This window comes from Rhinopithecus roxellana, chromosome 1, assembly GCF_007565055.1.
Source record: "Rhinopithecus roxellana isolate Shanxi Qingling chromosome 1, ASM756505v1, whole genome shotgun sequence".
Classification (NCBI taxonomy): domain Eukaryota; kingdom Metazoa; phylum Chordata; class Mammalia; order Primates; family Cercopithecidae; genus Rhinopithecus; species Rhinopithecus roxellana.
Window position 1 is genome coordinate 181,703,748 of NC_044549.1, and position 27,113 is coordinate 181,730,860.

General features: G+C 46.5%; 1 protein-coding gene across 1 annotated transcript in view; it reads left to right on the forward strand.

The window, feature by feature from the left end:
- The first annotated feature begins 1,154 nt into the window (after window positions 1-1,154).
- Window positions 1,155-27,113, forward strand: part of BFSP2 (beaded filament structural protein 2) — a 62,862-nt gene continuing 36,903 nt past the window's right edge. The window contains exon 1 of the mRNA XM_030933941.1: window positions 1,155-1,712. Coding sequence (XP_030789801.1) covers window positions 1,224-1,712 — 489 coding nt within the window. The 5' untranslated portion in view covers window positions 1,155-1,223. The remainder of the gene's footprint in view (window positions 1,713-27,113) is intronic.

The following is a 27,113-nucleotide window of genomic DNA, read 5'->3' on the forward strand; positions in this document are numbered from 1 at the left end:
GAATTCCATGAAATAAACTATACGATTAATGCACACACCAGGCTAGATCTGGTATTCACTAGAGGTTGGCTCCCTTCTCCTTCTCTCACCTGAGGTACATTCCTACATTCCAGCATTTGGAAAAATATCCAGCTCTGGGGTTTGGTGACCTGGTTTCTCCAGGGTAAAACTTATGTACAGCGGTTTTTAGGTCCATGTTGTCATCCTGGAACTGGAGGAACCTTTCTGACCCTAGAGAATGGATTGAGGTGTGACCCTTGATGGTTTAGAGGATGCCAAGGTCAATAATTAAAACCCAGGGGTGTCATCATATCCTAGCTTGGGGCACCCTTGGAGAGCTTACCAGAAAACGCCGTCTTTGTTGTTTTTCTCAGTTTTCCAACAGATGGAGAAGCAGAGGTGTAGGGAATGGCTGGAACATAATGTGTGGGACCTGAATTTGCCCAAGGTCCTTATCTGGTGCATCCGAGACTTGGAGGCTCAGGCCAATGTTCAAACAGTGAGGTCCAGAGGGAGGAAGCATCCTGGCCAACAGCAAGCAGCTGATGAACAGCAGAGGACAGAGATGAGGAGGAAAGGAGAGAGGTGAGGGAAAGACCTGAAGCTGCTGCCAGGACTGAGAGAGGAAACCGTAGGCAAGTCTTGTCTCTTGGGTCCCTGGAGCTGCCTCCTGACACTTTTCATCCTCCATTGCCTGTGTGGACGTGTGTTCACATTCACATGTGCCAGTACACATAGGGATGTAGAAAGCCCCAAAATAGCTAGATTGAGTCCTAGCTTGTAATTTGAGGTCTGGAGCAAGTGATCACCACACTTGTGATCTGAGGTCCTTGAGCCTCAGTTTACTCATCTGTAAAATGGGGTTGCCTGATGCCTGCCTTGCCCACTCTTAGGTAGTAAAATGTACAAACGAAATGGTCTACCCCCACAGCCTGCACTGATCCAGCCTCCCCCACCACCAGCAGAATAATCTGGGAGGTTGGGCACATGACCCTGCATCAAAGAATGCATGAGTGCCTCTCTGCACACAGCCCTGGGCAGTGCCCTCTTCTCTTTCAGCTCAGTGAATGATGGAAACTCATGGAAGACAGCAGACAAAGCAGCCCCGGGGATAGGGGAGATTCCAGAGAGGCCCGTGACCAGGCCACAGGGATGCTGGGGCTGTAAACCAAAAGCCACTGGACTCTGTAAACCCACTGGGCACCACAGAGGCAGAAGGGGTGATGAGCGAGAGGCGAGTAGTAGTGGACTTGCCCACCGGTGCCAGCTCCAGCATGCCCCTCCAGAGGCGCAGGGCATCCTTCAGGGGACCACGGTCATCAACCTCCCTGGATAGCCCCCCAGCCTCCAGGACCAATGCCATGAGTGGCCTTGTCCGAGCACCCGGGGTCTATGTAGGAACAGCACCCAGTGGGTGCATAGGTGGCCTGGGTGCCCGTGTGACCCGCCGGGCCCTTGGCATCAGCAGTGTCTTCCTTCAGGGCCTGCGGAGCTCAGGCCTGGCCACAGTGCCGGCTCCAGGTTTGGAGAGGGACCATGGTGCTATTGAGGACCTAGGGGGCTGCCTGGTGGAATATATGGCCAAAGTGCACGCCCTTGAACAAGTCAGTCAGGAGCTGGAAACACAACTGCGGATGCACCTGGAGAGCAAGGCCACGCGCTCGGGAAATTGGGGTGCCCTACGGGCTTCCTGGGCCAGCAGCTGCCAGCAGGTAAGTGTCTAGACTGTGCCAAGGGCTTTGCAGAGGGCTGGGAGGGGCTGCTGAGGGCAGGGAGTAAGGTTGTGAGTAGGCTGAGGCCAGAGAAACTGACCATAATGCCCTACACTTTCACACTTAAAATGCTCATGATAACAACAATGCTACCTTTTACCAAGGTTTACTAGGAGCCCACGCTAGCCCCCATACGTGCACTATCCACTATCGTCTTTACAATTCAAAGAAATGCTATGCAGTGGATCATTCATTGATTGCATTTTTCAGATGAGAAACTGAGGCATGTAATTTTCCCAAGACTTCAAAGCTAGTAGAGGGATGGAGATGAGATTTGAACCTGAATTTTTGTGCCTTCAAAGTTGCCCCATTACCCTGAGCTGCCTCAGTCACCTTTACTGTTGAGAAGGGATTTTTACAGTTATTATCCAGTCAAATACCATTGGATGGATGTGGTATTAAGAACAATGAATAAATGGAGGTGTGTTCCTGTATCCACCTATAACCACGCTGTTCAATAGAAATATGAGATACATTAGTAATCTACAAGTTTCTATTACCCACAGTAAAACAAGTAAAAAGAAGCAGGTGAAGTTAATAGTATAGCTTACTTAACTCTATATGTCCAGAATGTTATTTCAACATGTAATCAATACAAAATATATGAGTGAGATAATTTACATTCAAGTAGAACTTTCTGCATGATGGAAATATTAATATCTTATATCTACACTGTCCAATCTGGCAGCCACTAGCCAGATATAGCTATCAAGCACTTGAAATGTGGTTAATGAGACTGAGGAATTGCATTTTTATTTTATCTAATTTTCATTAATTTAAATGTAAACAGCCATGGGTAGCTAACGGCTATCTTATTGGACAGGAAAGGATGCAGAGGTTTCATCTTTCTCCCTTGCTTGGTCAGCCCTGCTTTTCCCACTCTCCAGGGTGATTTCTGCAGAGTCTGGAGCTCATCCATCATGTCTGGCCTGCAGCCTGTAGTTCTAATGCTGGGACTTCAGCCAGCATTGCACCTCTCAGCTGGTCTCTCTGTGGATGGCTGCCTTCTCTCCTCCTCTTTCTCTCCAGATGCTGGTCTTGGGATCACTCTGAGCAAAATCAGTCTCTAACCGACCAAGGACTGCCAACTCAGACTCTTGGCCCCCTAGACTCCAGTATGCAGCCTCCCAAGAGGAAGTCACAAAATTTTATTTGTGTGTAGCTGGGGGATGCTAAGCAGGTGCACACAGGGACTCCCCATTTGCCCCTCCTGCCTCCCATTTCGTCCCAGGATGCTTCTCCTGCACTGCTCTCAGTGCCCACTGACAGCACAGAGTGCATGATGAACAGCACCATCCTCTCAGACTCTCCCCCTGGTGCTGCTGTTCTGCTTGCATGCATCTGGGCTGCGAGGGAGAACCATCTTAGAATAGTCCAGGGCCTTAATGCCTGTCAAATCTAAGAGGCAGCCATTCCTCCAGGATTCTTCACAACTGTCCAAATATTGTGCCATAACAACCACCAGAACATCCCTAGATACTCCAATATGTCAGCATCTGCTGGACAATCGCTTGCACTCAGATGCCACACAGACTTGTCAGGAGAAATCAGGTGTCCCAATGGCTAGGCTAAAAAGTAGGACCACAAAATTTAGTTTATACTCAATAGATACCGACTTGCTCTGGCTCCAGATAGCTACAAGAGCCTTTGCAACGTACTGACTTCTCTGGGCCTCAGTTTCATTATCTACAAAATGGGTATAATAATGCTTAGATATTCACGCAAATCCACAGACAAATAAGATGACTGGCTCCTGCCTACCTACAGGTAGAGTACAGACTAGGAAGCTCTAAAATCCTGCAAGAGCACCACAGCCACACACCAAGACACGCGACCTCTGTAGCTGAGGGCCAGGGTCCCACATGGGCTCACTTTCCTCTTCAGTGATTGTAAATGAGGTCCTGGGTATGAATAAAGTTCTCTTTTTCTTCTTTTTTAAAAAATTCATGGACTTGAAGATAGAGTTAGACCAATTGATAAAATGAAGTTATTCTTTTTTTTTCTTTTTTTTTTTTTTGAGATGGAGTCTCGTTCTGTCACCCAGGCTGGAGTGCTGTGGTGTGATCTTGACTCACTGTAACCTCCACCTCCTGGGTTCAAGCGATTCTCCTGCCTCAGCCTCCCGAGTAGCTGGGATTACAGGCACATGCCACCATGCCCAGCTAATTTTTGTGTATGTTTAATGGAGATGGGGTTGCACCATGTTGACCAGGCTGGTTTCGAACTCCTGACCTCAGGTGATCCACCCGCCTCTGCCTCCTGGAGTGCTGGGATTACAGGAGTGAGTCACCGTGCCCGGCCTGGAGTTACTATTTCTATATTGCACAGCCCAGCCTTTCAACCATATTAAGCTCTATTCCATTAAGAAGAACAAAAGAAAACTCCATAATTGAGAAATGCGAGTTATTTTTTTGGTCAATCTGGCCTTGCGGAACTGCAGGAGGCCCCCACTAGGCCCTCACCCCTTTCTAGGCCTAGAGGAAAGGCCACCTCCCAGCCCAGTCATTTCACAAAGTGCTGCCTTTGTCTCACCTGGGGTCAGAGGCAGCCACTCTGCAGTCCTGGGCTCCAGAAATCCAGAGCTCTCTCCCTCTGCCCTCACTTAGGCCTCTCTGGCTGGGACTTCATACCCACCTTTCCAGACTCTGGGCTCTGGTGTTTTGTGCTCCTCACAGCACCCCTTATCCCTCCAGTTTCTCCACCTGCAGCCGTCTCTTCCCCACCTTGTCTGTAGAACTCCTCCTCGTCCAGAAGCCAACCCTCTGTGACTCCTCAGGGCCTGTGCAGGGCCTGAGGCCTCAGAGCAAGCTCTCAGCAACTGAGCCCCGAGTTAGCACCTAGAGAGAAATTCAACCTCCTTAGCCTGGGCCCCAAACAGAGAATCCGAGAGAGGCCTCAGTCACTCAAGAGCAGGGTGGGGATGTCCATTTTGGTGGCACTTTCCTGGATCAGGCTGGAGCAAGCAGTGGGGAAAGTTCAGAGCAACAATTTCCATAAATGTTTGGGAAACAACATTCCCCTGCTTTTCAGAGGCGGATGAAAGAGTTGGAAAGGAGATGGGCTCTCCTCCCCGCCGCCACCACCCCAGCTGACACAGAAAGCTCCTGGGGCCATTCTGGGGAGTGGGGGCCCCCTGTCCCCTGGAATCTCCCCACAGCCTGTCTTATCCCCACCAAGAGGAGACAAAGACAAGTTTTCAGAAAAACCAGGAAGAGAAGCCAGGGGGAGGGAAACCATTTCTGTCACTGTGCAGAGAGCCGCACCATGGAAAGCAACATAAAACTAGGGCTCACACCACGGCAGAAGCAGGAAGGCCGTCCCGGGGAGGGGGATCTTCTCCATCCTTATCACTATATAAGCTTGCGGCCAGGGTTGGCTCCACGGGTGCACTGCCAGTGAAGTCTCATCGGGCCCTGCACTGGAGTGCAGCAATGCCATCAGAGATCACTGCAACCTCAAGCTCCTGGCCTCAAGAGATCCTCCTGCCTGGGCCTTCCAAAGGGCTGGGATTATAGGTATGAGGCACTGCGTCCAGCCAATAGTTTTATCTTTGAATTTGTGTTTTGAAAGTGAAGTCCAATGGGACAATGGAGCATGGACCAGGGGCTCTTGAATGGTCCTACCTCCCTCCGTCTCCCTACAACGTGTTCTTGGCCCACCCCTCTGCCCCGGGATGCCCCTGGGTGGCAGCAACTGGAGGGAGAGGATAAGCCTCTTGCCCACCCCCGACCCAGGTATCTACAGGTGGCACTGAGGTCGTAATATTCTTGGGGGTTATCACCCCATCCCTACCAGCAGGACATGGCACATCGGCCCAGTGGCCAGTAAGAAAGGTACCGCAGCCGCTGGTGGGGTGCGCACATGCCCAGAATCATGGAGCGAGGCCTCTGGATGCCTATAAAGGTCTATATGAGCATCCCCATGCCCCAGGGAGTGGAAAATTAAATAGCAGATAAAAATTACCATAACAAGTTGAAACATGACAGAAGAAAGGAAAAGCAATATATTTGAGTAACTTAAATCGCACTTTGATCCTGCTCTTTGAACAGGGGGCCCCACATTTTGCACTGGGATCCACAAATGATACAGCTGGTCCTGGTTAGCATTCATGCACATGAAGCTCCATTTCAATTCCAAACCTCTCTCCTCCCACTCCTTGCCTGGGTTAGAACCTCCAAGCCTCTTCTGCTAAGTGGTAAAAACAGACAGAAAAACCCCAGGTGGTAACTACAGAGGCTGAGGAAGACCTGGGCCATTTCCCTCTCCAGCCTTGCTCTGTACTCCTGACTTTTCTTACCAAGTGAAGGATGCTGACAATAGGCTCTGGTGGCAACATCAGGCCCTTTCATCCTCACATAGGGCAAACACAAGCTTGGGATAAGGCAGCCTTGTGCCTCGGAGCTGCAGATGAAAGGAGAGTGGGGACTGAGGAGCAGCCCTCAGAGACCAGGTGTCAAAACAAAAGGAACAGCTGAGTCCAGGGGGAGAATGGAGCTGCCTGAGGAAGAAAGGGGAGCGCAGAGGTTCTAAGTTAAGGAGCCAGGACATTAGTCTAGGTCTCCATGGGAGAAAACTGCAGCTTACACCTCCAAAGGATAAGGCCGTCAGCTGGAGGAAATGGGAAATCAAAATTGTTGAAAGGCAACAGGATTAGAGTTTAAAATGGACCTGATTTGACTCTTTTTCCTGCTGTTCACAGCCCCTCTTTCTGTCCCTTGCATAGAGAGAGCCCACACTCAGGGAATCTGCCTATTTGAAGAACATGCTGGAAACTCAGGCAATCCAGATCTGGGCCAGATTTCTCTCCCACAGAACTTGTGGTCCTGGAAGGCTTTCTTTTTAGAAAAACAAACAAGAACTAATCCTTCTCCACTGAGTATAAAGAAAGGCAAAGGGTTTGTCGTTCATGATTCCCAACCTGGTATCCCTGGAAGTAGGCGACGGGGGCAGAATCATAATCTGCAAAGGCCTGAACACATTTCCCCAAGAAAAAGTCACTCAGCCTGTTTCTCAATAAATGCAATTTGTTTGGTCAGAGCGGACCAGTGGGGCATTTTCTCTGTCAGCCAAGCTATAAGGGACACTACAGTATGGTTAGAAATGTAGCTACCAGAGAAAAGTCCATTAGAGAGATTCATTCCTCTTAGGAAGAGTGAGGTAGATGATTGGAAGAAGTATTTTGATGGGACACGGGGAGAAGGAGGCATGAGCCTGCTTCTCAAGGGTCTTGTTCATATAATACAGGAGGCCACTAAGCTGCTTTGTTTTTTGTTTTGTTTTGTTTTGTTTTGTTTTTTTGAGATGGAGTCTCACTCTGTTGCCCAGGTTGTGGCGCAATCTCGGCTCACTGCAACCTCCACCTCCCGGGTTCAAGCGATTCTCCTGCCTCAGCCTCCCAAGTAACTGGGATTACAGGTGCCCACCACCATACCCAGCTAATTTTTTGGTATTTTTAGTAGAGACAGGGTTTCACCATGTTGGCCAGGCTGGTCTCGAACTCCTGACCTCAGGTGATCCACCTGCCTTGGGCTGCCAAAGTATTGGGATTACAGGCATGAGCCACCGCGCCCAGCCAGTCACTAAGCTGCTTTCTAATAAAGGTGGTTTCTGGTTTCCTGGAGGCTATTTTCTAAGTTGAATGTGTCTGGAAAGCAGGAGAACTGCTAAAGAAAACAGAGGGAGACTAGGGCTTGGCACTCAGGGCCTCTTTCCATGCCCCTCTCATACACCACACTTGGCTACTCTTAAATCTCTTAAGATCTCTTAAAATGTGAGTTCCATGTTGGGAAATGGAAGACAGGGGTTGGGGTCAGTTTTCCATGGAAACTAGGGAAAACTAGATGTGATACAAAGACTGGGGATTTTGAAGCCAGACAGCCCCTAGCCTTACCACTTGCCACTTACCAACTGCATGACCTTGAGCCAAGGTCTTCATTGATCTCTACATCTCAGTTTCTCATCTGAATAATGAGGATGATTAGAGACTTCCTCTGACATGATGAAATATCTCTAAGAAGGAAACACTAGGCCTTCCACAGAAATTAAGAATGAGAAAAAGATGTCCGCTGTCTCTACTGTTCTGTAACATTGGTCAGAGGCAGCAGTCAATGTGATTAGACAAGAGAAAGTACTTGGTATAAAAATTGGAAAGAAAGAAGGAAAAATTTGATCTTTCTGGAAATCCCAGAAGGAACCATGTAAAAACTATACAACAAACAATAAGATGATTTAGTAAAGTAGCACGTTATAAAACAACATCAAAAAGCAATGCTGAGGCCGGGCTTGGGGGCAAATGCCTATAATCCAAGAACATTGTGAGGCCAAGGCAGGAGGATCACTTGAGCCTGGGAGGTTGAGGTTGCAGAGAGCCATGATTCTGCCACTGCACTCCAGCCTGGGTGACAGAGCAAGACCCTGTCTCTAAAAGAAAAATAAATAAATAAATGCTGCTGGGCATGATGGTACAAACCTGTGGTCCCAGGTATTCAAAAGGGTGAGGCAGGAGGATTGCTTGAGCCCAGGAGTTCAAGACCAGTCTGGGCAACAAAGCAAGGGCCATCTCAAAACAAACAACACACAATGTTGTTTATATATAAAGAAAAAAGATACAAGAGATGAGAAAATCTCATTCATGATAGCATAAGATGAATTAGCTCTAAACTTCAGAAATATCCAAAATCTGTATTCGACAATAATCAAATCTTTCTGAAACACACAAAATAGTCTTGAACAAATGGAAAGAAACACCATACACTCAAATAGACTCCATAGCATAAAAATGTCTCTTCTCCCTAAGTCAATGTATCAGTTTAACGCAATCCTAATTTTTAAAATTCCATCTTTTTTTCTAGAGTTAGATGAGTTGATTTTTAAATTCCCTTTATAAGAACAGAAAGACAAGAATGGCTGGGAGAGAAAAACTAAGAAAGAGTGGAGGTGGGGAGGTTGGGGAGGGGACCAGCAGCCCCACCAGACATTAACATATTATAAAGTCTCTGTAATTAAAATAGTTTAGCGTTGGCACAAAAAAGATCAGACAACCATGGAACAGAATAGAAAATCCTATAGTAAGCTCTACTGTGTTTGGAAATTGAGTATTGATGAAGGCAGCATTTGAAACCAATAGAGGGAAGGGTGGATTTTTTAATAAGTGATATTCAGACAACTAGACAGTTATAAGGAAAATAATAGAATTGGATCCATTTCTTGCTGTACCCTAGAGTCAATTCTAAATGTATCCTAGATATAAAGTCAAAAATGAAACCATACAAGTAGAAAATATAGGTGAATTCCTTTATAACCTGGATGTGGGAAAAATTTTCCTTGTTACAATTCAAAATCCAAAAGCAACAAAGGAAAATATTGATAAATTTGATTAAGAAAAATTTTAAATTTTTGCATTTCAAAATATCACCATGAGCAAAATTAACAGATAAATGACAAACAAGAAAAAAATTGCAATGTAGGATACAAAAGGTTAAAATAGCCCTATTCTATACACAGCATTTAAAATTTGAGGTTAAAAAAAAGCCGATAGCACTCTTTTATTTTTAAATATGTTAGAGATAAGGACAGTTGGCACAAAAAAATAGATGAAAATGGCTCCTAATGTCTCAACTGCACTTATACTAAGAGAAGTTTTTAAAATCTACCTGAGATACCATTTTTACCTATCCAATTAGCAAAACTCTAAAGTATGTCAAACTATTTTGTTGGTGAAGCTCTAGGGAAGCAGGCAAGTTTATACAGTGTTAATGGGAATAGAAAATGTTACAACCCCTGTGGAGAAGAATTTGGCAACATCTAGACAAATTATACAGGCATTTATATATATATAATCTGACCCAGCAGTCCTGTTTCTAGGACTCACTCCCAATGACCCATTGCCAAAAATATGAACGAGAAGTATGTAAAAAGCTGTTCCCTGCAATCCTATCTGTAATACAAAGTACTGGAAACAATCGAAATACCTCCCAGTAGGGGACTAGTTGAATAAACGATGATGCATCTGCAAAGGAACAAGGAACAGCTCTATAACTACTATGGAGTGATGATCTCCAGGATATGTCATTGAGCTAAAAGGCAAGATGGAAAGAGTGTGTATTTCATTGTACCATCTAGCTAAGAAAAGGGAAGGATATGAATATATACATACATATCTGTTTACATTGAAAAAAATGGAATAAAAGAAACCGTAAGTGTTTTCACATGTTACTTATAGGAGGGTGGAAGGGAAAAAGTAGCAGGGAAAGGTAGGACGCTAGAGTTGTTTTAATTTATCTTGTTATGTGGAGATGACTTTGGAACCATGAAAATATTTTACAGAATTGTATAACAAAAATAGATTTCAAAAAGCCAATTCTAAGAATCAAATATAAGAAGAAACAAATGAATTCAACTATGTATCAAATTGATAGCATAGTCACACAAAGAAGAATTATTCCAAGTGACTTTTTAAACCACAGGAATTTAACTGTACATTCCTAGTGGAGATGCAAAAGATAACAGAAAAAAAAAAACCAACAAGTTTTCAGTAATCATATTGGTGGTAGCACTGACACTGTTATTCTGACAGTGGTGGGTGTATGTGTGTGTGTGTGTGAGTGTGTGTACCGTGGGATAAAGTAAGAGAGTAACTGTATTTGTGTTACTGAAAACTGAGACTTGAGTATGAATGAAAGGAGATACAGTTGTAAGATGCATGAGGTTTAGCGACAATTCTTTAGTCTTGAATTTAAATTGGAATTATCAGTATAAAGTCATGATATATGTGATCATAAAAATAAATATATGGCTATCTCCAAGTCTGACCACTGAAAAGATCTAGAAGCAATGGCCAACTTAGTGACCATGAACATTTTTAGCCTCAGATTTGGGTCTCTAACAACCATCTTTTGCTAAAAGAATGGGGGCTCCTTGTAGAAATGGCTGAATCCAGGTTTGAGGATAGGAAATACACAAAATGAGTCTGAAACATCTTGTCATACCAGAAAGCAAGGACGCTATGAAAACTACTACAGTCATGTCAGAAGACTTAGGAGGCGATTCAAATAAGCTCCCACTAACCAAAGATGGTTGGGAATCAATAAGAATATTATCAGGGCTTCCAGTAAGGTGAACAAGAAGACATCCATGTGCTGGGAGGGTGGCTACCCCAACTCCATGGGGACAGAACTCCTGTGCTCGGGACTCTTCTACACCTCATGCTGTGGAATCTAAAGCAACAGCAAAGCTGAGGTCCAGCTGCCATAAGGATGGACACCAACGAGGCTGCATTGGGGACAAAAAGAAGTCAAGATAAGCAACACGAACCATAAAGACAGGAGTGTGCAGTGTGTGAAAGAACAAGAAAGCCGGGACCAGGAAATTCAACAGGGTGAAGTCACCTTCCCACCTAACTCTCTTCTCCCTGCTGAGCCATACAAAGTTACTAGCAAGGAAGATAAGTTATCAAGTTGTATCCAGAGTAGGCTTGGAAACTATGGTGAAATGAAGGATTTTATAGGAGACAAATCTATACCAAGGCTTATTGCAATTTCCAAGCCTACAGTACCACCTATAACATATGAAAATGGACCCCAGTAGGACCTCTGCACCCAGCATTTCTCAGTCTCAGAAACAGTCCTCAGGCTTACAGAGTGGACACAGTAGCCAGTAGACCAGTGCAGGTGGCAGCAGTGGCACTAACAGTGGTGGCCAGAGACATGACTGTGACTCACATAGCAGTAGTGGGAGCAGAAGACCAGAGAAAAATGCCAGCATGGATCACAGCACTCCAAGCCATGCTCTTCCAACCCTGGAAAACCCCAGGCTGTCTCTTCATCAAGCTCCAGTAGTTCCAGCTCTCATGAGAGTGACCAGCATAGCAAGGAATATCAGCGCTCCAAATCACCTGGTGACCCTAATGCAAACAGGGGTTCTCCCTCTCATGTATCGTTTCCAAGTGGGCAGCACTCAAATCCGCCTTTCCCACCTTCGTTGATGTCAAAATTCAGTTCAGTGTTACAGAAACCTGCTGCATGTGTGCAGCCCATGGGCGGACAGGAGTCTATGAGTGGACAGGAGTACGTGGGTGGACAGGAGTCTGTGGATGGACAGGAGTCTGGGGATGGACAGGAGTCTGTGGGCAGATTGGAGTTCGTGGAACCAAAGCTGTCCTCTGAGTGCTACAGTGGTCAGTCCCATGGTGACAGCACAAATGAGCTGCAGCCCAGCAGCAAAGCACATCTCACCAGGCTGAAAATACCTTTCCAACCCCTGGACCTAAGTCACACATTCAGAGTTTTTAGCACTGTGACTATGTGAAGCAATTGAACACGAAATTCTGATTGAACTTGGACTGCCTTTTTGCCTTAATCGTAAAGAATGCAACAGCTTAGAGATGTTTTAAAAGTTTAAAGACTTGTGAGCGACTCCCAAGTGAATCCATAGAGACTTGTTAGCTCCCCTCTTGGGAAACAGAGAAAATGTCATTTACAGTTTTCATATATTAAAATGATAAGTCAGTTATAGAATAAAAGCATAATCCCTCAATTTTTAAAAGAATATTATTAAGAACATTAACTGAAATAGATTGAAACCCATCAAATATATCAGTATAACACCAAAAAAAAAACCCACTAATTAATCATCTCTGGAGCCCACTGAGGAACCAACTCATTATTTTTAAAACTGGTAAATAACGAGAGAAAATAAAGCATTTTCCTGCCTTTTTTATAAGACCTATAGGTATATCCGGTAAGAAAAACAAATAATTAAAGAGAGAAATTATCTTTTTATAGATGTATTCCAGCTAATAAAGAAAAATAATAGAATTACTATTAATTTTATTTATATCTATAATAAAACAATGACTCTAGGCAATAACAATAATTAAATGGCTATGACCATCACAAAATGCGACCAGCAGCCATTCTGTATCTCCTGGTGGAATTCACATCACCACCTATGAAGTAGTCTTGCAGATAAACAAAAAACCTGAATATGATTAAGCCTCAAGATAAAACTACTAATTTACAGAAAAGACAAGGGTCAGATGAACAGGTTAATTCTGTAGTAAGCTCTACTATGTTTGGAAATTTAGTTTTGATAAAGACAGCACTTGAAACCAATAGAGGGAAGGGTGGCCTTTTTAAAAAGTGATATTTAGACAACTAGATAGTCATAAGGAAAATAATAAAATTATTAAATCAACAAAATCCAGACTCTGGGAAACTATAGGACAAAAGACCCAAATAAAAATTGCAAGGGGAAGAAGCAAGATCGTAAGAGAAACCTACACATTAAAAGAGACTAAAGTGACATATCAGCCCATCAAAATGGGCTTTATTTGGATCACTATTCAAACAATTAAAAAATATATTAGACACTTGAGAAGAGACTAGATATTTGATAATTGAGAAAGTATTATGAAAGTATTACTAATTTTTAGACATGATCATGGTTGTGAAGTCGTATGTTCTTTTTAAAGCATTCTTACAATGTGCCAATACAGGCTGAAACATTTGAAGAAGAAATAATATGATGTCTGGGATTTGTTGAAAATAATCTCAGGCAGAGTGGCAAGCTGTGTGGATACAAGTAAAACAAAATAGTCCACGTGCTTATAATCAATCAAGGAAGCTGGGTGATGCATATATGGGGGTCCATTATAGCAGATTTCTTTTGACTTATGTTTGAAATTTTCATAAAAATGCAGCTAGACGACCTACCTCATCGGGTTGGTGCAGGAATGTAAATGAGATGATGTGTGTAAATCGCCCGGCCCATAATCAATGCCTTATTTAAGTTCGTGGAATTGAAAACTTGAAGACATACACTAAGTGCGCAGTAACACAAACAGCTGCTTACACGTGCGCGTTGATCCACCGACATATGTCGTGGGAGTTTCCGGAAAGAGCAGGGTATTGGTTAGTTCTCAGCGAGGGTGCCCCAGGAAGTGAGGACTGAGTGTGGGTCCCCCGGAGGATGCCGGAAGATGGCGCGTCAGAGCGGGGCCCAGCGTGGACCAAGATAGGAGCCGGGCACGGCGTCCGCAGGGCAGTCTGGGTGCGGGGCAGGCCTCCCACCAGGCGCCAGCTCTGCTGGGGCCACTGCTCTGTCTCCCTCCCTTTCCACTTCCGGAGCCCGGCACAGAGAGGCATACCTTGACACACAGCGGGTGTTCAAGAAACGGCTGGTAGTGAAAGTTGAATATGGAACCAGACAGCCTCCAGGTTTCAATTCAGAACTCCAGATCAGGGGTTCTCTAAAATTCCCGACCAGCAGTGAGACAGGAAGCGGCTGCAGAGTCTGACACAGCAAAACAACGCAGCGGAATCCTCTGCAGCTGTTAGAAGAGAACCAGGATGCTGGTCAGATACTGACGTGGAGCTGGCGCCAAGATGTACCGCTGAGTAACCACGTCTGTGCTCTGCTACTACTTGTGTTTCTTACAAAGTGGAGGGCAGACCCTCTCTGGAAGCACACACAAGGGCTGCGGACAGTGCGGGCTTCTGGTGAGAGGGCTGAGGCTGGAGACAGGAGCAGGCTTACTTTGGGGTGTATACTCCTTGGCACTGTTTGGAGGTTTTACCTTAAATAAAATATGCAGCAATAAATAAAACTCCTGTCAGTGGCTTTTGGGGTGGGGAAGCAGTAATTCCTATCAGGTCTTGGGGCAGGGGAAGCCTTCAGAACTCCACGGAAGCAAGAGAACCCTTCTATGGACGTGTCCCGGTGGGACGGAAGACCCATCTCCGCAGCTCCTCTCAAAACAAACCCAACTAAATTAAACATCCGTACAGAAGAGCAATAGGAAAGATGTTCTAAAGGGCTACACTCTCCAGAAGAGCTAAATTAAAACTAATCCAGGCAGCTGGCACAAGTGCTGAGGACAAATGTGGTGGCTTTTTACGGGGAATTAGTGAAAGAATGGCTGAACAAAGCAGAATGTTAGGTGGCGTCCCCAGCGCTCTCCCAGAGGGTTTGTGCTGATCCACCGAAGTTGAGGACTCAATTTAGGCAAATAAAACCTAGTTTATTGTCGTCTGGCTGGGGAAAAGCACATAAAGACTCATTTATCTGGTTGTAAACGAGCTAGTAGAGCCAGCTGTCACAAATGCATTATTCAGCAGAAACGAGAAGTGATTTCAGCAGTCCTCAGGAGGCAGTGAACGCAGGGCACAGGAATGGAAATCTCCACCACCAAACTGACCACCACTGGAAAACAAATTGTCCTTTGTAGTTACACGTTTATTTCAGGACCAATGAATAACCATCTAAATAAGCGCTATCTAAATAACACTACAGTGTGGAGACAGAAATAGTGAAGTTAGAAACCACCCCTCCACCCCCCGCCACCCCCCTCGACTTTCAGCAGGCTCTGGGCAAAATCATGCAGAAGACAAAGTCCCCTACTGAATGTAACTGCCCACGCCTGCCTGGTCCCTCTACTCATGCCCTACTCACCCCGTCCTCTCCCCTCTACTCACCCCTGTCCTCTCCCCTCTACTCACCTCTGTCCTCTCCCCTCTACTCAGTCGTCTACTTGACCCTATCCTCTCCCTTCTACTCACCCCTGTCCTCTGCCCTCTACTCACCCCTGTAGTCACCCCCTGCCCTCTCCCCTCTACTCACCCCTGCCCTCTCCCCTCTACTCACCCCTGCCCTCTCCCCTCTACTCACCCCTGTCCTCTCCCCTCTACTCACCTCTGTTCTCTGCCCTCTCCTCCTGCCTCCCCAGCTCCTACTCCTAGCCCTACTGCCCACAGAACTTCCAGGTGTCATTCCCAGCTTTCAACTTCACTTCATTTTCATCACCTTCATTCCCACCCACCAGGCAACCTTTCTCCAGCTCTGAGGAGAAAGGTTATGTGATGGAGGGATTTATTGTCATTCACCCGCCATGGAAACACGGGCCTTGTTTTGTTCATCTGCCCAATGAAGATGAAACCATTGCTCTCACGTGAGGAGTAACAGGGACAAGGAGGAGAAGCCCCCGGAGGTCGTGGGAGTTCACTTGGTGTGGGTACCCAGCGTCCCTGAGAAGACTGCCTGGGAAATGAAGTGCTCATGGCGGTATCCAGCCCACCCAGCCAGAAACATCTCCGGGGACAGCCTTGGGTAGGCCCCTGAATTCCTGGGTGCAGTTGGCCTAGATCCAGCCAGCCCCGGAGTGGGCACAGGTACTCTGGGAGTTCTCTGGGTTCACCTTCTGTGAGGCACGTACCTGTTCAATCCCACCAGCCAAAGACCACTGAGAACAGACCTGTGATTTTCCTAAGAAAATCGTGTTCCTACCGTAACAAAATCATTTACTTCCTCAAAACTCACGAGGATAAAACCGTCCACAGTTTTCACTGAACTGCAGGCCACTGATATGACCCTTGTGTTTGCGTGACATCTGCAAACTTTAACAAGAACTTTTACTCTCTGTCTTAATTTGGGCCTCTCTATAACATATGGGGCTACCCAGGAAGATGAGATTGTGTGCAGTGTATTCATCGTTCTGGGCTGCCAGAACAAAGGCCCATAGACCAAGTGTCTTCAACAACAGAAATGCATTTTCTCCCTATTCTGGAGGCCAGAAGTCCAAGATCAAGCTGTCAGCAGGACTGTTTCTTCTGAGGCCTCTCTCCTTGGCTCATGGAAGGGCATCTTCACCCTGTGTCCTCACGCAGGCTTCCCTCTGTACATCTGTGTCCAAACTTCCTCTTCTCAGAAGGGCACCAGGCGTCTTGGAGTAGGGCCACCGTCAGGACCTCATTTCAACCCAATTTCCTCTTTAAAGACCCTGTCTCCAAATACAGTCACATTCTGAGGTACTGGGGGTTAGGATTTCAGCACAGGAATTCGGGGGATGAAGAACACGATTCAGCCTGTAATACCCATTTTACAGATAAAGAAACTGAGGCCACAGTTAGTATTCCAGCCAGGATCAATTCAGTGTTGCTTCTACCCCTAAAATACTGTTTAAAAGCTTCCTGTCACATTCATTTATAAGACTGGAGTTAGTCCTGTCCCAGAACCCTGAAGGGTAGGCAGACCCACAGTCTACATAGAGTGCCCCTGTTTGATAAGATAGAGCTGTAGTCGGCACAGGCCCCACTCTGTGAGGAGTTGAGACTTTGGGATGTGCCCCCTTTTACTGCCCTTCTCTGCCTCTTTTAATTTGGAAGAAACTGTCAGAAAGGGTGATTGATCCTTCCGCAAGCCCATCTCTAACTGGAACTAACTGCTTTAACCAGGACGCACGAAGCTGGGCGGCTTCCAACCCATCAGACAGCTCAGAATTGAGGCTTGCAAGTTTAATAGCTTTGCTGCTGGGGAATAGCCCAGCCCTCCTCGGGATTCTCGTTTTCCTTTTCAGTGATTTTAATACTCAGAAAAATGTGCTGAGCAGTCAGCACTCAAGGCAGAACGACTTTATCTGAGTAGAGTTCAGAGACTCCCCACGGTGTGTGGGTCCGGCTCCCCGCAAGCCACTCCAGCACAGGAGGTGAGCACCTGCTCAGGTGGGAGAGGCCTGGCATGAGGGGTTTCCACAGACTGCTGGACTGGGACCCCTGCCCCCAACAGGGGTGATCACCTCTCACCACCACCTAGCCCAGCGGTAGGAGCCAAGATGCCAGTCTCCATGGAGTGAGGCATGGCTCTGTTAAATCCCACCAGCCAAAGACCCCTGAGCACATACTCATAGGTGGAAACGGTGTATTAGCATGCCGCAGAAACAGAAAAATGTACCAAGAGAACCCGGGACATCTCAGGAAGAGGGAGTTGGGAGGGGCTTGTTATGAGGTTTAGGCCTGTGTTAGGTTGTTGGGGAAAGGTTTAAGAAAGGCTTGTTCTGCATTTGATGCTGTCAGGAAGTAGGGGCAGTTTGATGATTGGGGATCTTAATAATCTTTACACAGGAGGTGGAAGGAATGAAGCAGGCACAGAGCTGCTGTTAGTAAAGAAGCAGCAGTCATCACTCGAGTCAGCTGGAAGAGGGGATGTTGAGTTTTTGTGGCTGCAGAGCGTCCTTGCCTCTCTGTCCAGATAGAATCACCACGTGCCCTTGTCTCCATCTCCTTCCACCATGATCACAGAGTGAGCTAGTCTGATTATCGCTGATGTTCTGTAAATGTTCATGCGTAAGTGAGAATACTCTGCTCTAGCTGTCAGCTGCCAACAGTCAGGGCCATGGTTTTACTTCCTTACAGCAAGGAGGCAGCCTCAGCCTCCTCCTCCACAGTGGTGGGAGGACCCCAGAGGCAGAACCGAGGTACGAGTGACCTCTCGTCTCACATGTCTTGTGTAGCCCCCATGAGGCTGGGGGCTGAGAGGTAATTGCTCGGGCTGTGCTGTGACTTTAGGCACAGGGCCCACTCTGTGCCTCCCACATGCTGAGCAGGGTGTGTCTGCAGAACCCACGCTCCTGCCTATCTCACCCATCTCTCCCTGAGAGTCTATCTTCGCAGTCCTGCATCTATGCAATCAACTGAGTTAGAACATAGCAAGTCCAGCTGACTCCTTCCCACAAGAGAGGCCCTGGCCCCATTACTAACCCCTGAGAGTCCATTTCCTTATCTGTACATTGAGGGAGAATAATCCCTGTTTCACAGGATTGCTGTGGAGATGCTGGCTGGAGATAATGCATGTGAACTAGAAAGTATGCGTTGGGAAGGGAGGAACCTGTCCTCTCTGGCTCCTGCTGTTTCTCTATCACCCAGGATGGCGGCCAGCACATAGATGCATGATAAATATTGGTTAAATCAACAAATGAAAGTGCCCCACAAAGTAATCAGTTAATAAGAGGCAGCTATGTTGGTTTCCCAGAGCTGCCATAACAAAGTATTACAAACTGAGTGGCTTAAAACAACAGAAAGCTATTCTCTCACAGACCTGGAGACTAGAGGTTGGAAACCAAGGTGTCAGCAAGGGTAGCTCCTTGTGAGGACTGTGAGAGAGAATGGGTCCCAGGCTGCTTTCCCAGCTCTGGTAATGGAGGGCAATCCTTAGCCTTCCTTGGCCCGTAGGTGCATCACCCCCATCTCTACCTTCATTCTCCCATATGTCTGTGTCCAAATTTTCCTTTTTCATAAGGATGCCAGTTACATTCGATGAGAGCCTACCCTAATGACCTCAACTTGATGACATCTGTAAAGATCATATTTCCAAAAAAAAAAGGTCACCTTCACAGGTACTGGGGGTCAGGACTGCAACTTATCTTTTGGACGGCATGCAATTAAATCCATAACACCGGCTATTGTTCTTTTCACATTATAGTCCTGATTCCCAACATTTTGTCCTGTCTTGTCAACTGTCATTTAAAAGGGTTCCAGAAATATCAGTATTTCTGCACCTAACCCATTTCATCCTCTCTTCCTTTTGTACTTGAAATTAAATTCTACATCCTGGCCGGGCATGGTGGCTCACGCCTATAATCCCAGCACTTTGGGAGGCCAAGGCGGGTGGATCACAAGGTCAAGAGATCGAGACCATCCTGGCCAACATGGTGAAAACCCACCTCTTAAAAATACAAAAATTAGCTGGGTGTGGTGGTGCACACCTATAGTCCCAGCTACTCGGGAGGCTGAGGCAGGAGAATTGCTTGAACCCAGGAGGCAGAGGTTGCAGTGAGCTGAGATTGCGCCACTGTACGATCCAACCACTTTGTTCCAGCCTAGCAACAAAGTGAGACTCCGTCCAAAAAAAAAAAAAAAAAAAAAATCCACCACATCCTATCAAACTACTTGGGCTACTCAGGTCCAGAAAGGAAAGCTGTACAGAGAGCCCAAGAGAATGCTGTTCACATAGTAGAAACACAGTAAATGCCACTAAGCTACTGTGTGAGCTTGGACAAGTTACTCCACCTCTTTGAGCCTCAGTTTTCTTAACTGTTAGGTAAAGGCATTGGATCTCACTGACATCTCCCTGAAGACACACAGGGAATAGGCCAGATTCCCTTTTAGAACTCTGGTAGGCAGATGAGATGGATCCTTTCCCTGGACATGCAGAGACCGGGTGCCACTGACTCCTACCTCTCTCTTCACTTCTGTGTACCCTGAGATGAAGCCCTTTCCCTCTGAGGCTCCTCATCTGTAAAATCAGAGGGTAGAATGTTCTGATCTCCCAAGCCTGCAGCCATAGAGGAGGCTGTCACTGCTCCATCATCTCTGAGCAGTGGATGAAGCCTATAGAAGAGAGGCAGCCTCCGATGAGCTCATTGCCTCCATCCTTTGGTTGGCTGGCTGGAAATGAGAATGTTCAGTACATTTTGGGCACCTCCTGCATTCCTGAGGCTCAGGTGGTAGCCTATGCCCCAACATTTATGAAGCAGCAGTTACATTACCCCCAGCCCAACACCTGCCAGAATATAGCCCAGGTGTTGCCAAACGGCTGTGTAGGGAGAAATTGTCCGGACGGGGGGGTTGCCAAGAGACAGCAAAGCCAACACCTCACCCAAGTTCACAAAAGCCCAGATTAAACCAATGAACAGCTGGAATTTCTAACTTGGACAGCCCCCAGGATTGTGCCTGCCTATACCTGGTACTGAATATGTGAATCTTCTTGCTCCTTCTCAGACACACCCCATCATGGTTCCAGACAACCACTGCTGTGATTCTGAGCTTCCTTGTTACACCGAAAATCCTAAGAGCAGAGGTATAGTCCGATTATTTCTGAACCTAAAACCTAGCACAACGCCAGGCACAAAGAAAGAAGAGAAGGAGTCAGGAAGGCAATAAGGAAAGTAGGAAGGATGGAAGAGGAAGGAAGAAAGGGAGGGAGGGAAAGAGGGAGACTGCAACAGAATATCACAGTGGCTAATGGTGCAAGCTGTAGAGTGCAAAAGAACTGAGTTCAAACTCAGTTTTTGCCATTGACTGGCTTTGTGACCCAAGGCAAATCGTTTAACCTCGCTGAATTCCAACGTCCTGATTTGGAAAATGAGGGTACTATTCACTCCACAGGGTCGTTGTGGGAATTAAATAACTCACTTAGAACACTTAGCATAGTGCTTGGCCACGGTAAGCATTCGGCAAACTGTGGTAGTAATTTGTGTCATCATTTCTACTAGTTAAAACAATAACCACATGGACTGCATAGCCCTGTGACATCATCTGCCCAGCCAACTTTTCGGTACCTGGAGGGACGGGGGCGGGGGGAGGAATGAGCATTTGCAGCGGTACACAGGGATGGCCCCGCTGACTCAGGAGTATTCCACTTTATGGCAGCGATCTCGCAGTGACCTGCAGGCCAAATCAGAGTTGCCAGAGCCCCTTTGAGACAGGGGTGTCCCGGGCTACCGCCTCTGACCTCATTCTCTTGGCAAGTGGCGCCACCTGCTGGCTGCTCCAGGAACTGTCTTGCATACCTAGTCACCCAGCTGCAAAATGTTATTTGTGTCAAGCCCTGGATTCCTATAATCACCTCCTGACTGCCAAAGCCACCTTGATCCTGGGAAGCCAGTCACGCAATTCATACTGTCCTGCAGTCGTCCGGTTCATGTCAGAATTTCCAGGACAACTCCCAATTTCCTGAGGATTATAAATCAACCCCATAAAATTTCATTTTGCCCTGAGACTTTGCATATATTAACCAGCTAGTCTGTTTCTACTCCCTTCTGCTTTTTTTTTTTTTTGCCGGGGCAGGGTACGGCAAGGAATGGAGTCTCACCTTGTCTCCCAGGCTGGAGTGCAGTGGCACGATCTAGGCTACCTGCAACCTCCGCCGCCCAGGTTCAAGCGATTCTCCTGCCTCAGAAGTAGCTGAGATTACAGGCGCCTGCCACCGCATCCGGCTAATTTTTTTTTTCTTTGTATTTTTAGTACAGACTGGGTTTTGCCATCTTGGTCAGTCTGGTCTCGAACACCTGACCTCATGATCCACCCACCTCAGCCTCTCAAAGTGCTGGGATTACAGGCATGAGCCACAGCGCCCAGCCTTCTCTTCTGCTTCTATTCGTGGCAGAAGAAACCTCCTTTCTTTCCTTTTTCACGTGCATTCTGGGTTGTTTTGGAGCCTAGGTCAACCTTTAGTTTAGAGTCAAGGGTCCTGAGTTCCAGTCTCAGCCCACCAAACACTTTTCCCAGGTCCCTAATCTCTCCCACCTCCAGCTGCTTTATCTGGAAAAGGAGGGTCGTCATTCTGCCTGCCATCATGATCCTGATCCTTTTGTGTGTTTTTTGTTCATTTGTCTTTTTATTGTTGTTGTTGTTATTGTTTTTGAGACAGAGTCTCATTCTGTCACCCAGGCTGGAGTAGAGTGGTACAATCTCGGCTCAGTGCAACCTGTGCCTCCCGGATTCAAGCAATTCTCATGCCTCAGCTTCTCAAGTAGCTAGGATTACAGGTGCACATCACCACACCCCGCTAATTTTTGTATTTTTAGTAGAGACTGCTTTTCGCCATGTTGGCCAGGCTGGTCTCAAACTCCTGACCTCAGGTGATCCACCCGGCTCAGCCCCCGAAAGTGCTAGGATTACAGGTGTGAGCCACTGTGCCTGGCCTGGTCCTGATCCTTTTGAAATTTAAAGGAGAATGAAATCAGCGGGAAAAGGCTTTGTCAGTGTCACAGATAAGGCTACAACTCCTTAGCCTGTGGGTGTAACTAGTGTCACGTGTACATACAGACTCTTGGGTGATGGTGGCATGCATTGGCCCTGACTTCTTCCTCACCAGCAGCTTCTCAGTGTGACATTGTCATGGTAGCTACTATAAGGCTGGTACAGGTTTTGGTTTTATTATGGTCATTCATGAGATATTTAATGAGGGCTTACTATGCACCAGGCATTATGGGAATTCAAATATTAGAGCCAAAATTCTTGGACTTTGGGACCTGGAGGTCTAGGAGGGATGAAGTGTAAACAAATCCATACATTGGTCCATCCCTGTTACGTGCCAAGCACTGTGCTGGGCACGTGATGAATGTCAACTGTAGGTCGGACAGGAAGGACTCATGAAGTACAGTTACAAACGCAGCTTTGGTTTGATAGGGACCTGCCCAAGATCCCTTTCAATTTGCTCAGTGGGTGGTAGACATTCTTCCCAGCCCCCGGCTGAGAACGTGGACGGTCCTATGATTTTTCTGATCACTTGCAGGAAACTAAAAATATCATACTCGTTTTAAGCCACAAAACAGTCTCAACTCAGGAAACAAAATGTCTAGTTGATATATTATTCAACACATCAACCTTCATTTTCTCCCCTGCCCAGGGAGGGCCAAGCACCTAGTGGGGGTGCTGAGGTCAGCTTTGTCTCTCTTTCCTGCGATTCTCCTCACTCCCACTTCCCTGTGGCTGTTTCTAGCCCAGTTGAAATCTAAGCAGGATGAAGGGAAAGGAAATAAGGGAAGGAAAGCGAAGGGAAGGGGAAAAGCTCTTCCTTGTCAGATATTGTTATAAGTTAGTGTCACAGTGTCTGGGTCTGGCTAACGTTTAAGTAAGATTCTTTCTCTTAGGGACACTTTTCTGGATTCCTCTGAGACTCCCCTGCTGGAGCATCTGCAGGTACAAGCCCCTTCTTCAGTTGACGGCCTGTGACCCCTCCCCCCAAGCTTCTGCCCCTGCAGTATGGCCCACTGGCATCCCCTCACCCTCGCAGGCTGCCCTCCCAAATGACCCCCCCGCTGACATGCTTGCCAAGGGCTCCACATCTCCTAGAGGTGGAAGCACCCGTCAGGCATTGACTTTGCAGTCATCTCAGCTCAGACAACCGAACATCCCGTTACACATACATCTCTTCTAATCACCTTGCAATCCAGGAAAGAAAGTTCCCTTATCCCCTTTCTACAATTAGGGAGACTTTTGGAGAATTACACAATCACTAAGTGACAAAGATGAGGTTTGAGCCCTGTCTCTCCAAGTCAAAGCCCACGATATTCCCATGAGTCCTTGCTGTTGGATTCCAAAAAGCAAAGGGCCCACTCTGGGGCCTGGGACAAGCCAACAAACCTCCATCTTGATTCTTCATCTTTCATGATTCCCAAGAGCTCTTCACATTCTAAAACGCTATAATAAAATTTCTGAGTTGAGGAAGCCTAGAAGCACATGGCAGAGAATTCTGCAGAGGCCTCCATCTTCTGCGCGGGAGGAGGTCCCCACAGCTCAGCTCTTCCCAAGAGCGCTCTGCCCTGACACTCTACATGATATGGGCATGTGCCTCCAGCAAGTACAGGGCAGAAGGAGAGAAACATCATTTAAGTGGTGCTGGCATTTCTGCTCCTCCAGGAGAATATGCCCAGTATGGAGCGGGAGATGGAAGGCATGCATTTGCTTCCTTTCCAGACAGGCTGGCTCATTTCCCGCATGCCTCTCATGATAAGAGGATTATGCATGTTGAGCATGATGCTGGTGTTTCAAGTGAGGCAGTTTCCAGACACCATGCATGACTCCTGGTTTAAGCCAATTATCTCATCATGGTTCAACCAAAGAAACAACAAGTTATTCAAATGCTGGAGAAAACTCCCAGCTGGGGACTGTGGGTCTCCAAGACGGCACCCTTCTAAAGAATTTCCAAGGATCATTTTGACTGTGCAATTGCAATGTTCTCCTTAAACCCTTGCTACCATTGGTGGGACTTCAATGCTTGGCAGCTCAAGGAAGCCAGCATGTTCTCCATGGCTGTATCCTCTAGATCCTCACAGCCTCCCTGCAGAATAAGCAGAACAGGTGTCATTACCTCCTTTTTACAGATAAACTGAAGCTCAGAAGTGATAAATATGACATCTGGTGAAAAGCAGAGCCAGGACTTGAATGTTGGTTTCCCAATCCAAGTCTAACACTTTGAGTCCTATACCTTCTTTTTGCTGATGTTCACACAAGATCGAGTAAGCATTTCCCTGCCCTTCCTAATCTTCTACTTACCAGAATCCCACCTCCCTGCTGCTCAGCCGGCTTGGGGTTGGAGAATGGGGTGGCATCTCAGGCAGTGTAAGGGTGAGGATTCTTCCATGATTCTTCCAATAGGACATCAGCCACATCCATCCTGCAACAACACACTGAACTGTCCATTATGTCCCACTGGAATCAGTTGAGGTTATGTTTCTGCATGACAGAGAATGGTTTCTTCCCTTCATTACATTAGCCTGGGCCAAGGGGTAAAGCATATCTATCCCTTTATTGCCCATAAGTGTCCCATATCTATCCCTTTATTGCCCATAAGTGTCCCTTAGTTCCAGTGGAGAGTAAGAAAACTGACATTTATTGAGCACATACTACATGCCAGAATTTGTTCTGAGGGTTTTGCTCATCTTGATTCATTTAACCTCACAACAATCTTATGAGGCTATTCCTTGTATGATTCCTTTTTATAGATGAGGAAACTGATGCACAGCACCAGTTAAATAACTTTTCCAAGGTTCACAGCTAGAAGTGATCGAAACAAAACCTTTAACTTGGGTAGTCGGATTCCAGAGTCTGTGTGCCCAGATCCACTCTCGACAGACTAAAGCTCAAGCTAATCTGACCTTGAGGTTTTCCAGGAGGAAAAGCATGAGACTGAGGAGAACACTTACATTAGATTGGATTCCTGAGAAGAAAAGCCCAAGTCCAGGATTCTCTTGTGGGCCACATACTATGGAAGTGCTCCTGGAGAAACCTGCAAGAGGCAGGGAGGCAGGACACAGAGGGAGGAGCAAGCAAGGGAGCCATCTCAGGACTGCCCCACCCCCAAGCCAGGGACTGGGCTTTCATGCCCCCAGCTGTCAGGCAGAGCCAGAAAGCCAGACACTGGGGCCCTAGGATACTGCTCCACAAATGAGCCACAGGGCCTGGCTGTGGGGAGTGAATGCACGGGGAACATGGGGCCACAAAAAAATGGTTCCAAAAAAAAAAAAAAAAAGAGGATCTGTCAGAGCAGTGACAGTACCTGCCACAGCAGCCACGCCTGGGATAGGAAAGGAGCACCTGTGATCTGCCCTAAGCCTCAACAAGTCTCAAGCGAATTTCTGAAGAACTTAGATTCCTCTGATGTTGGCAAGTGCCCAGGAAACATCTTGTCAGAGGAAAGTCGGGGATAACTGTCTGTGCAGGGCCACCTTCGGGTAAACACGCAGGGCCTGTTGGAGAGCCACCCAGGTGACTGTGACTGCGTTCACTTGACCTCTGCAGTCACCCCGCCCACTGTTCCCTGAGGCCACACTTGCACACCTTCTGCCCTCACTCTCACCTGCCTTCTCCATCAAACCTGCCCCAGCCAGTCTCTCCCTGTGTCTGTCAGGGACCCAAGATGTGTCAGCCACTGCACTCGTCTTCTTTTCCAAGGTGATTTTATTTATACGATCTCACTTTGTTCTTAATTATGAAATATTTTTAACACATAAAAAGGCACTTAATACTCAGCATTGTCAACTCAGTGTTATTTGTTAAAAACCTTTTTTAAAAAGGTGAAATCAAAGATTTTGGATACAATTGAAATTCCCCTTATACTCTGTCCTGATGGAATTCCACCCCCACTCCCCCCACAGGTCCCTGCTGCCCTGAATTTGGTGCTTACCACTCCCATCAAAGTTTGACTACACATGTGTAAAACCTTTCAGAGGACTATTTCGCATTATTTTAAACTTTATGTTGCATTGTGTTACGCTGTGTACTAGTCAGGGTTCTCCAGGGAAACATAACCAATAGAATGTGTACAGAGAGAGAGAGGTTTATTTGAGGGAATTGGCTCACACAGTTATGGAGGCTAGAAGTCCAAGATCAAAGTGCCAGCAGGTTGGAGGCCTAGGGAAGAGGTGACGCTGCAGTTCAAGGCTGAAGGCTGTCTGATGGTGGAACCCCATTTTCTCAGGGGACCTCAGTCTTTGCTCTATTAAATCCTGCAACTGATTGGATGAGAATACCCACATTATGGAGCACAGGCAACCCGCTTTACTCAAAGTCCACCAATGTCAATGTTAGTCTCATCCAAAAACACCTTCAGAGAAACATCTAGATTGTTTGACCATCACATACTATTTCCGTCTGTAACTTGCTTTCTTCACTTACTGTGTTTTTGAGATTTATCTATGTTGATAAATCTATCATTTCATCATATATGAAAGGACTTCAGAATGTTCCTGGAAAAAAATGGAATTAAGAGATAAAAATACAAAATGTAAACTTTATTCCTCAATATCAGCTCCATCAAGTTCAAGACACTTTTGTAAGCAATGATACCAGCCATTTAGTTCATCCCTAAAGAAGCGAGGATCCTGGGAATTTAGCGATGTTAGTGCAGTCTTTTTACATTATTAACTGAAGAAAAATCGATGCCCTTTAAAGATTTTTTAAGAGTAGGAAACAAAAAGAAGCCAGAAGGAGCCAAATCAGGACTTTGAGGTGGCTGCCTAATGATTTCGCACCGAAACTCTTGCAAAATTGCCATTATTCAATAAGA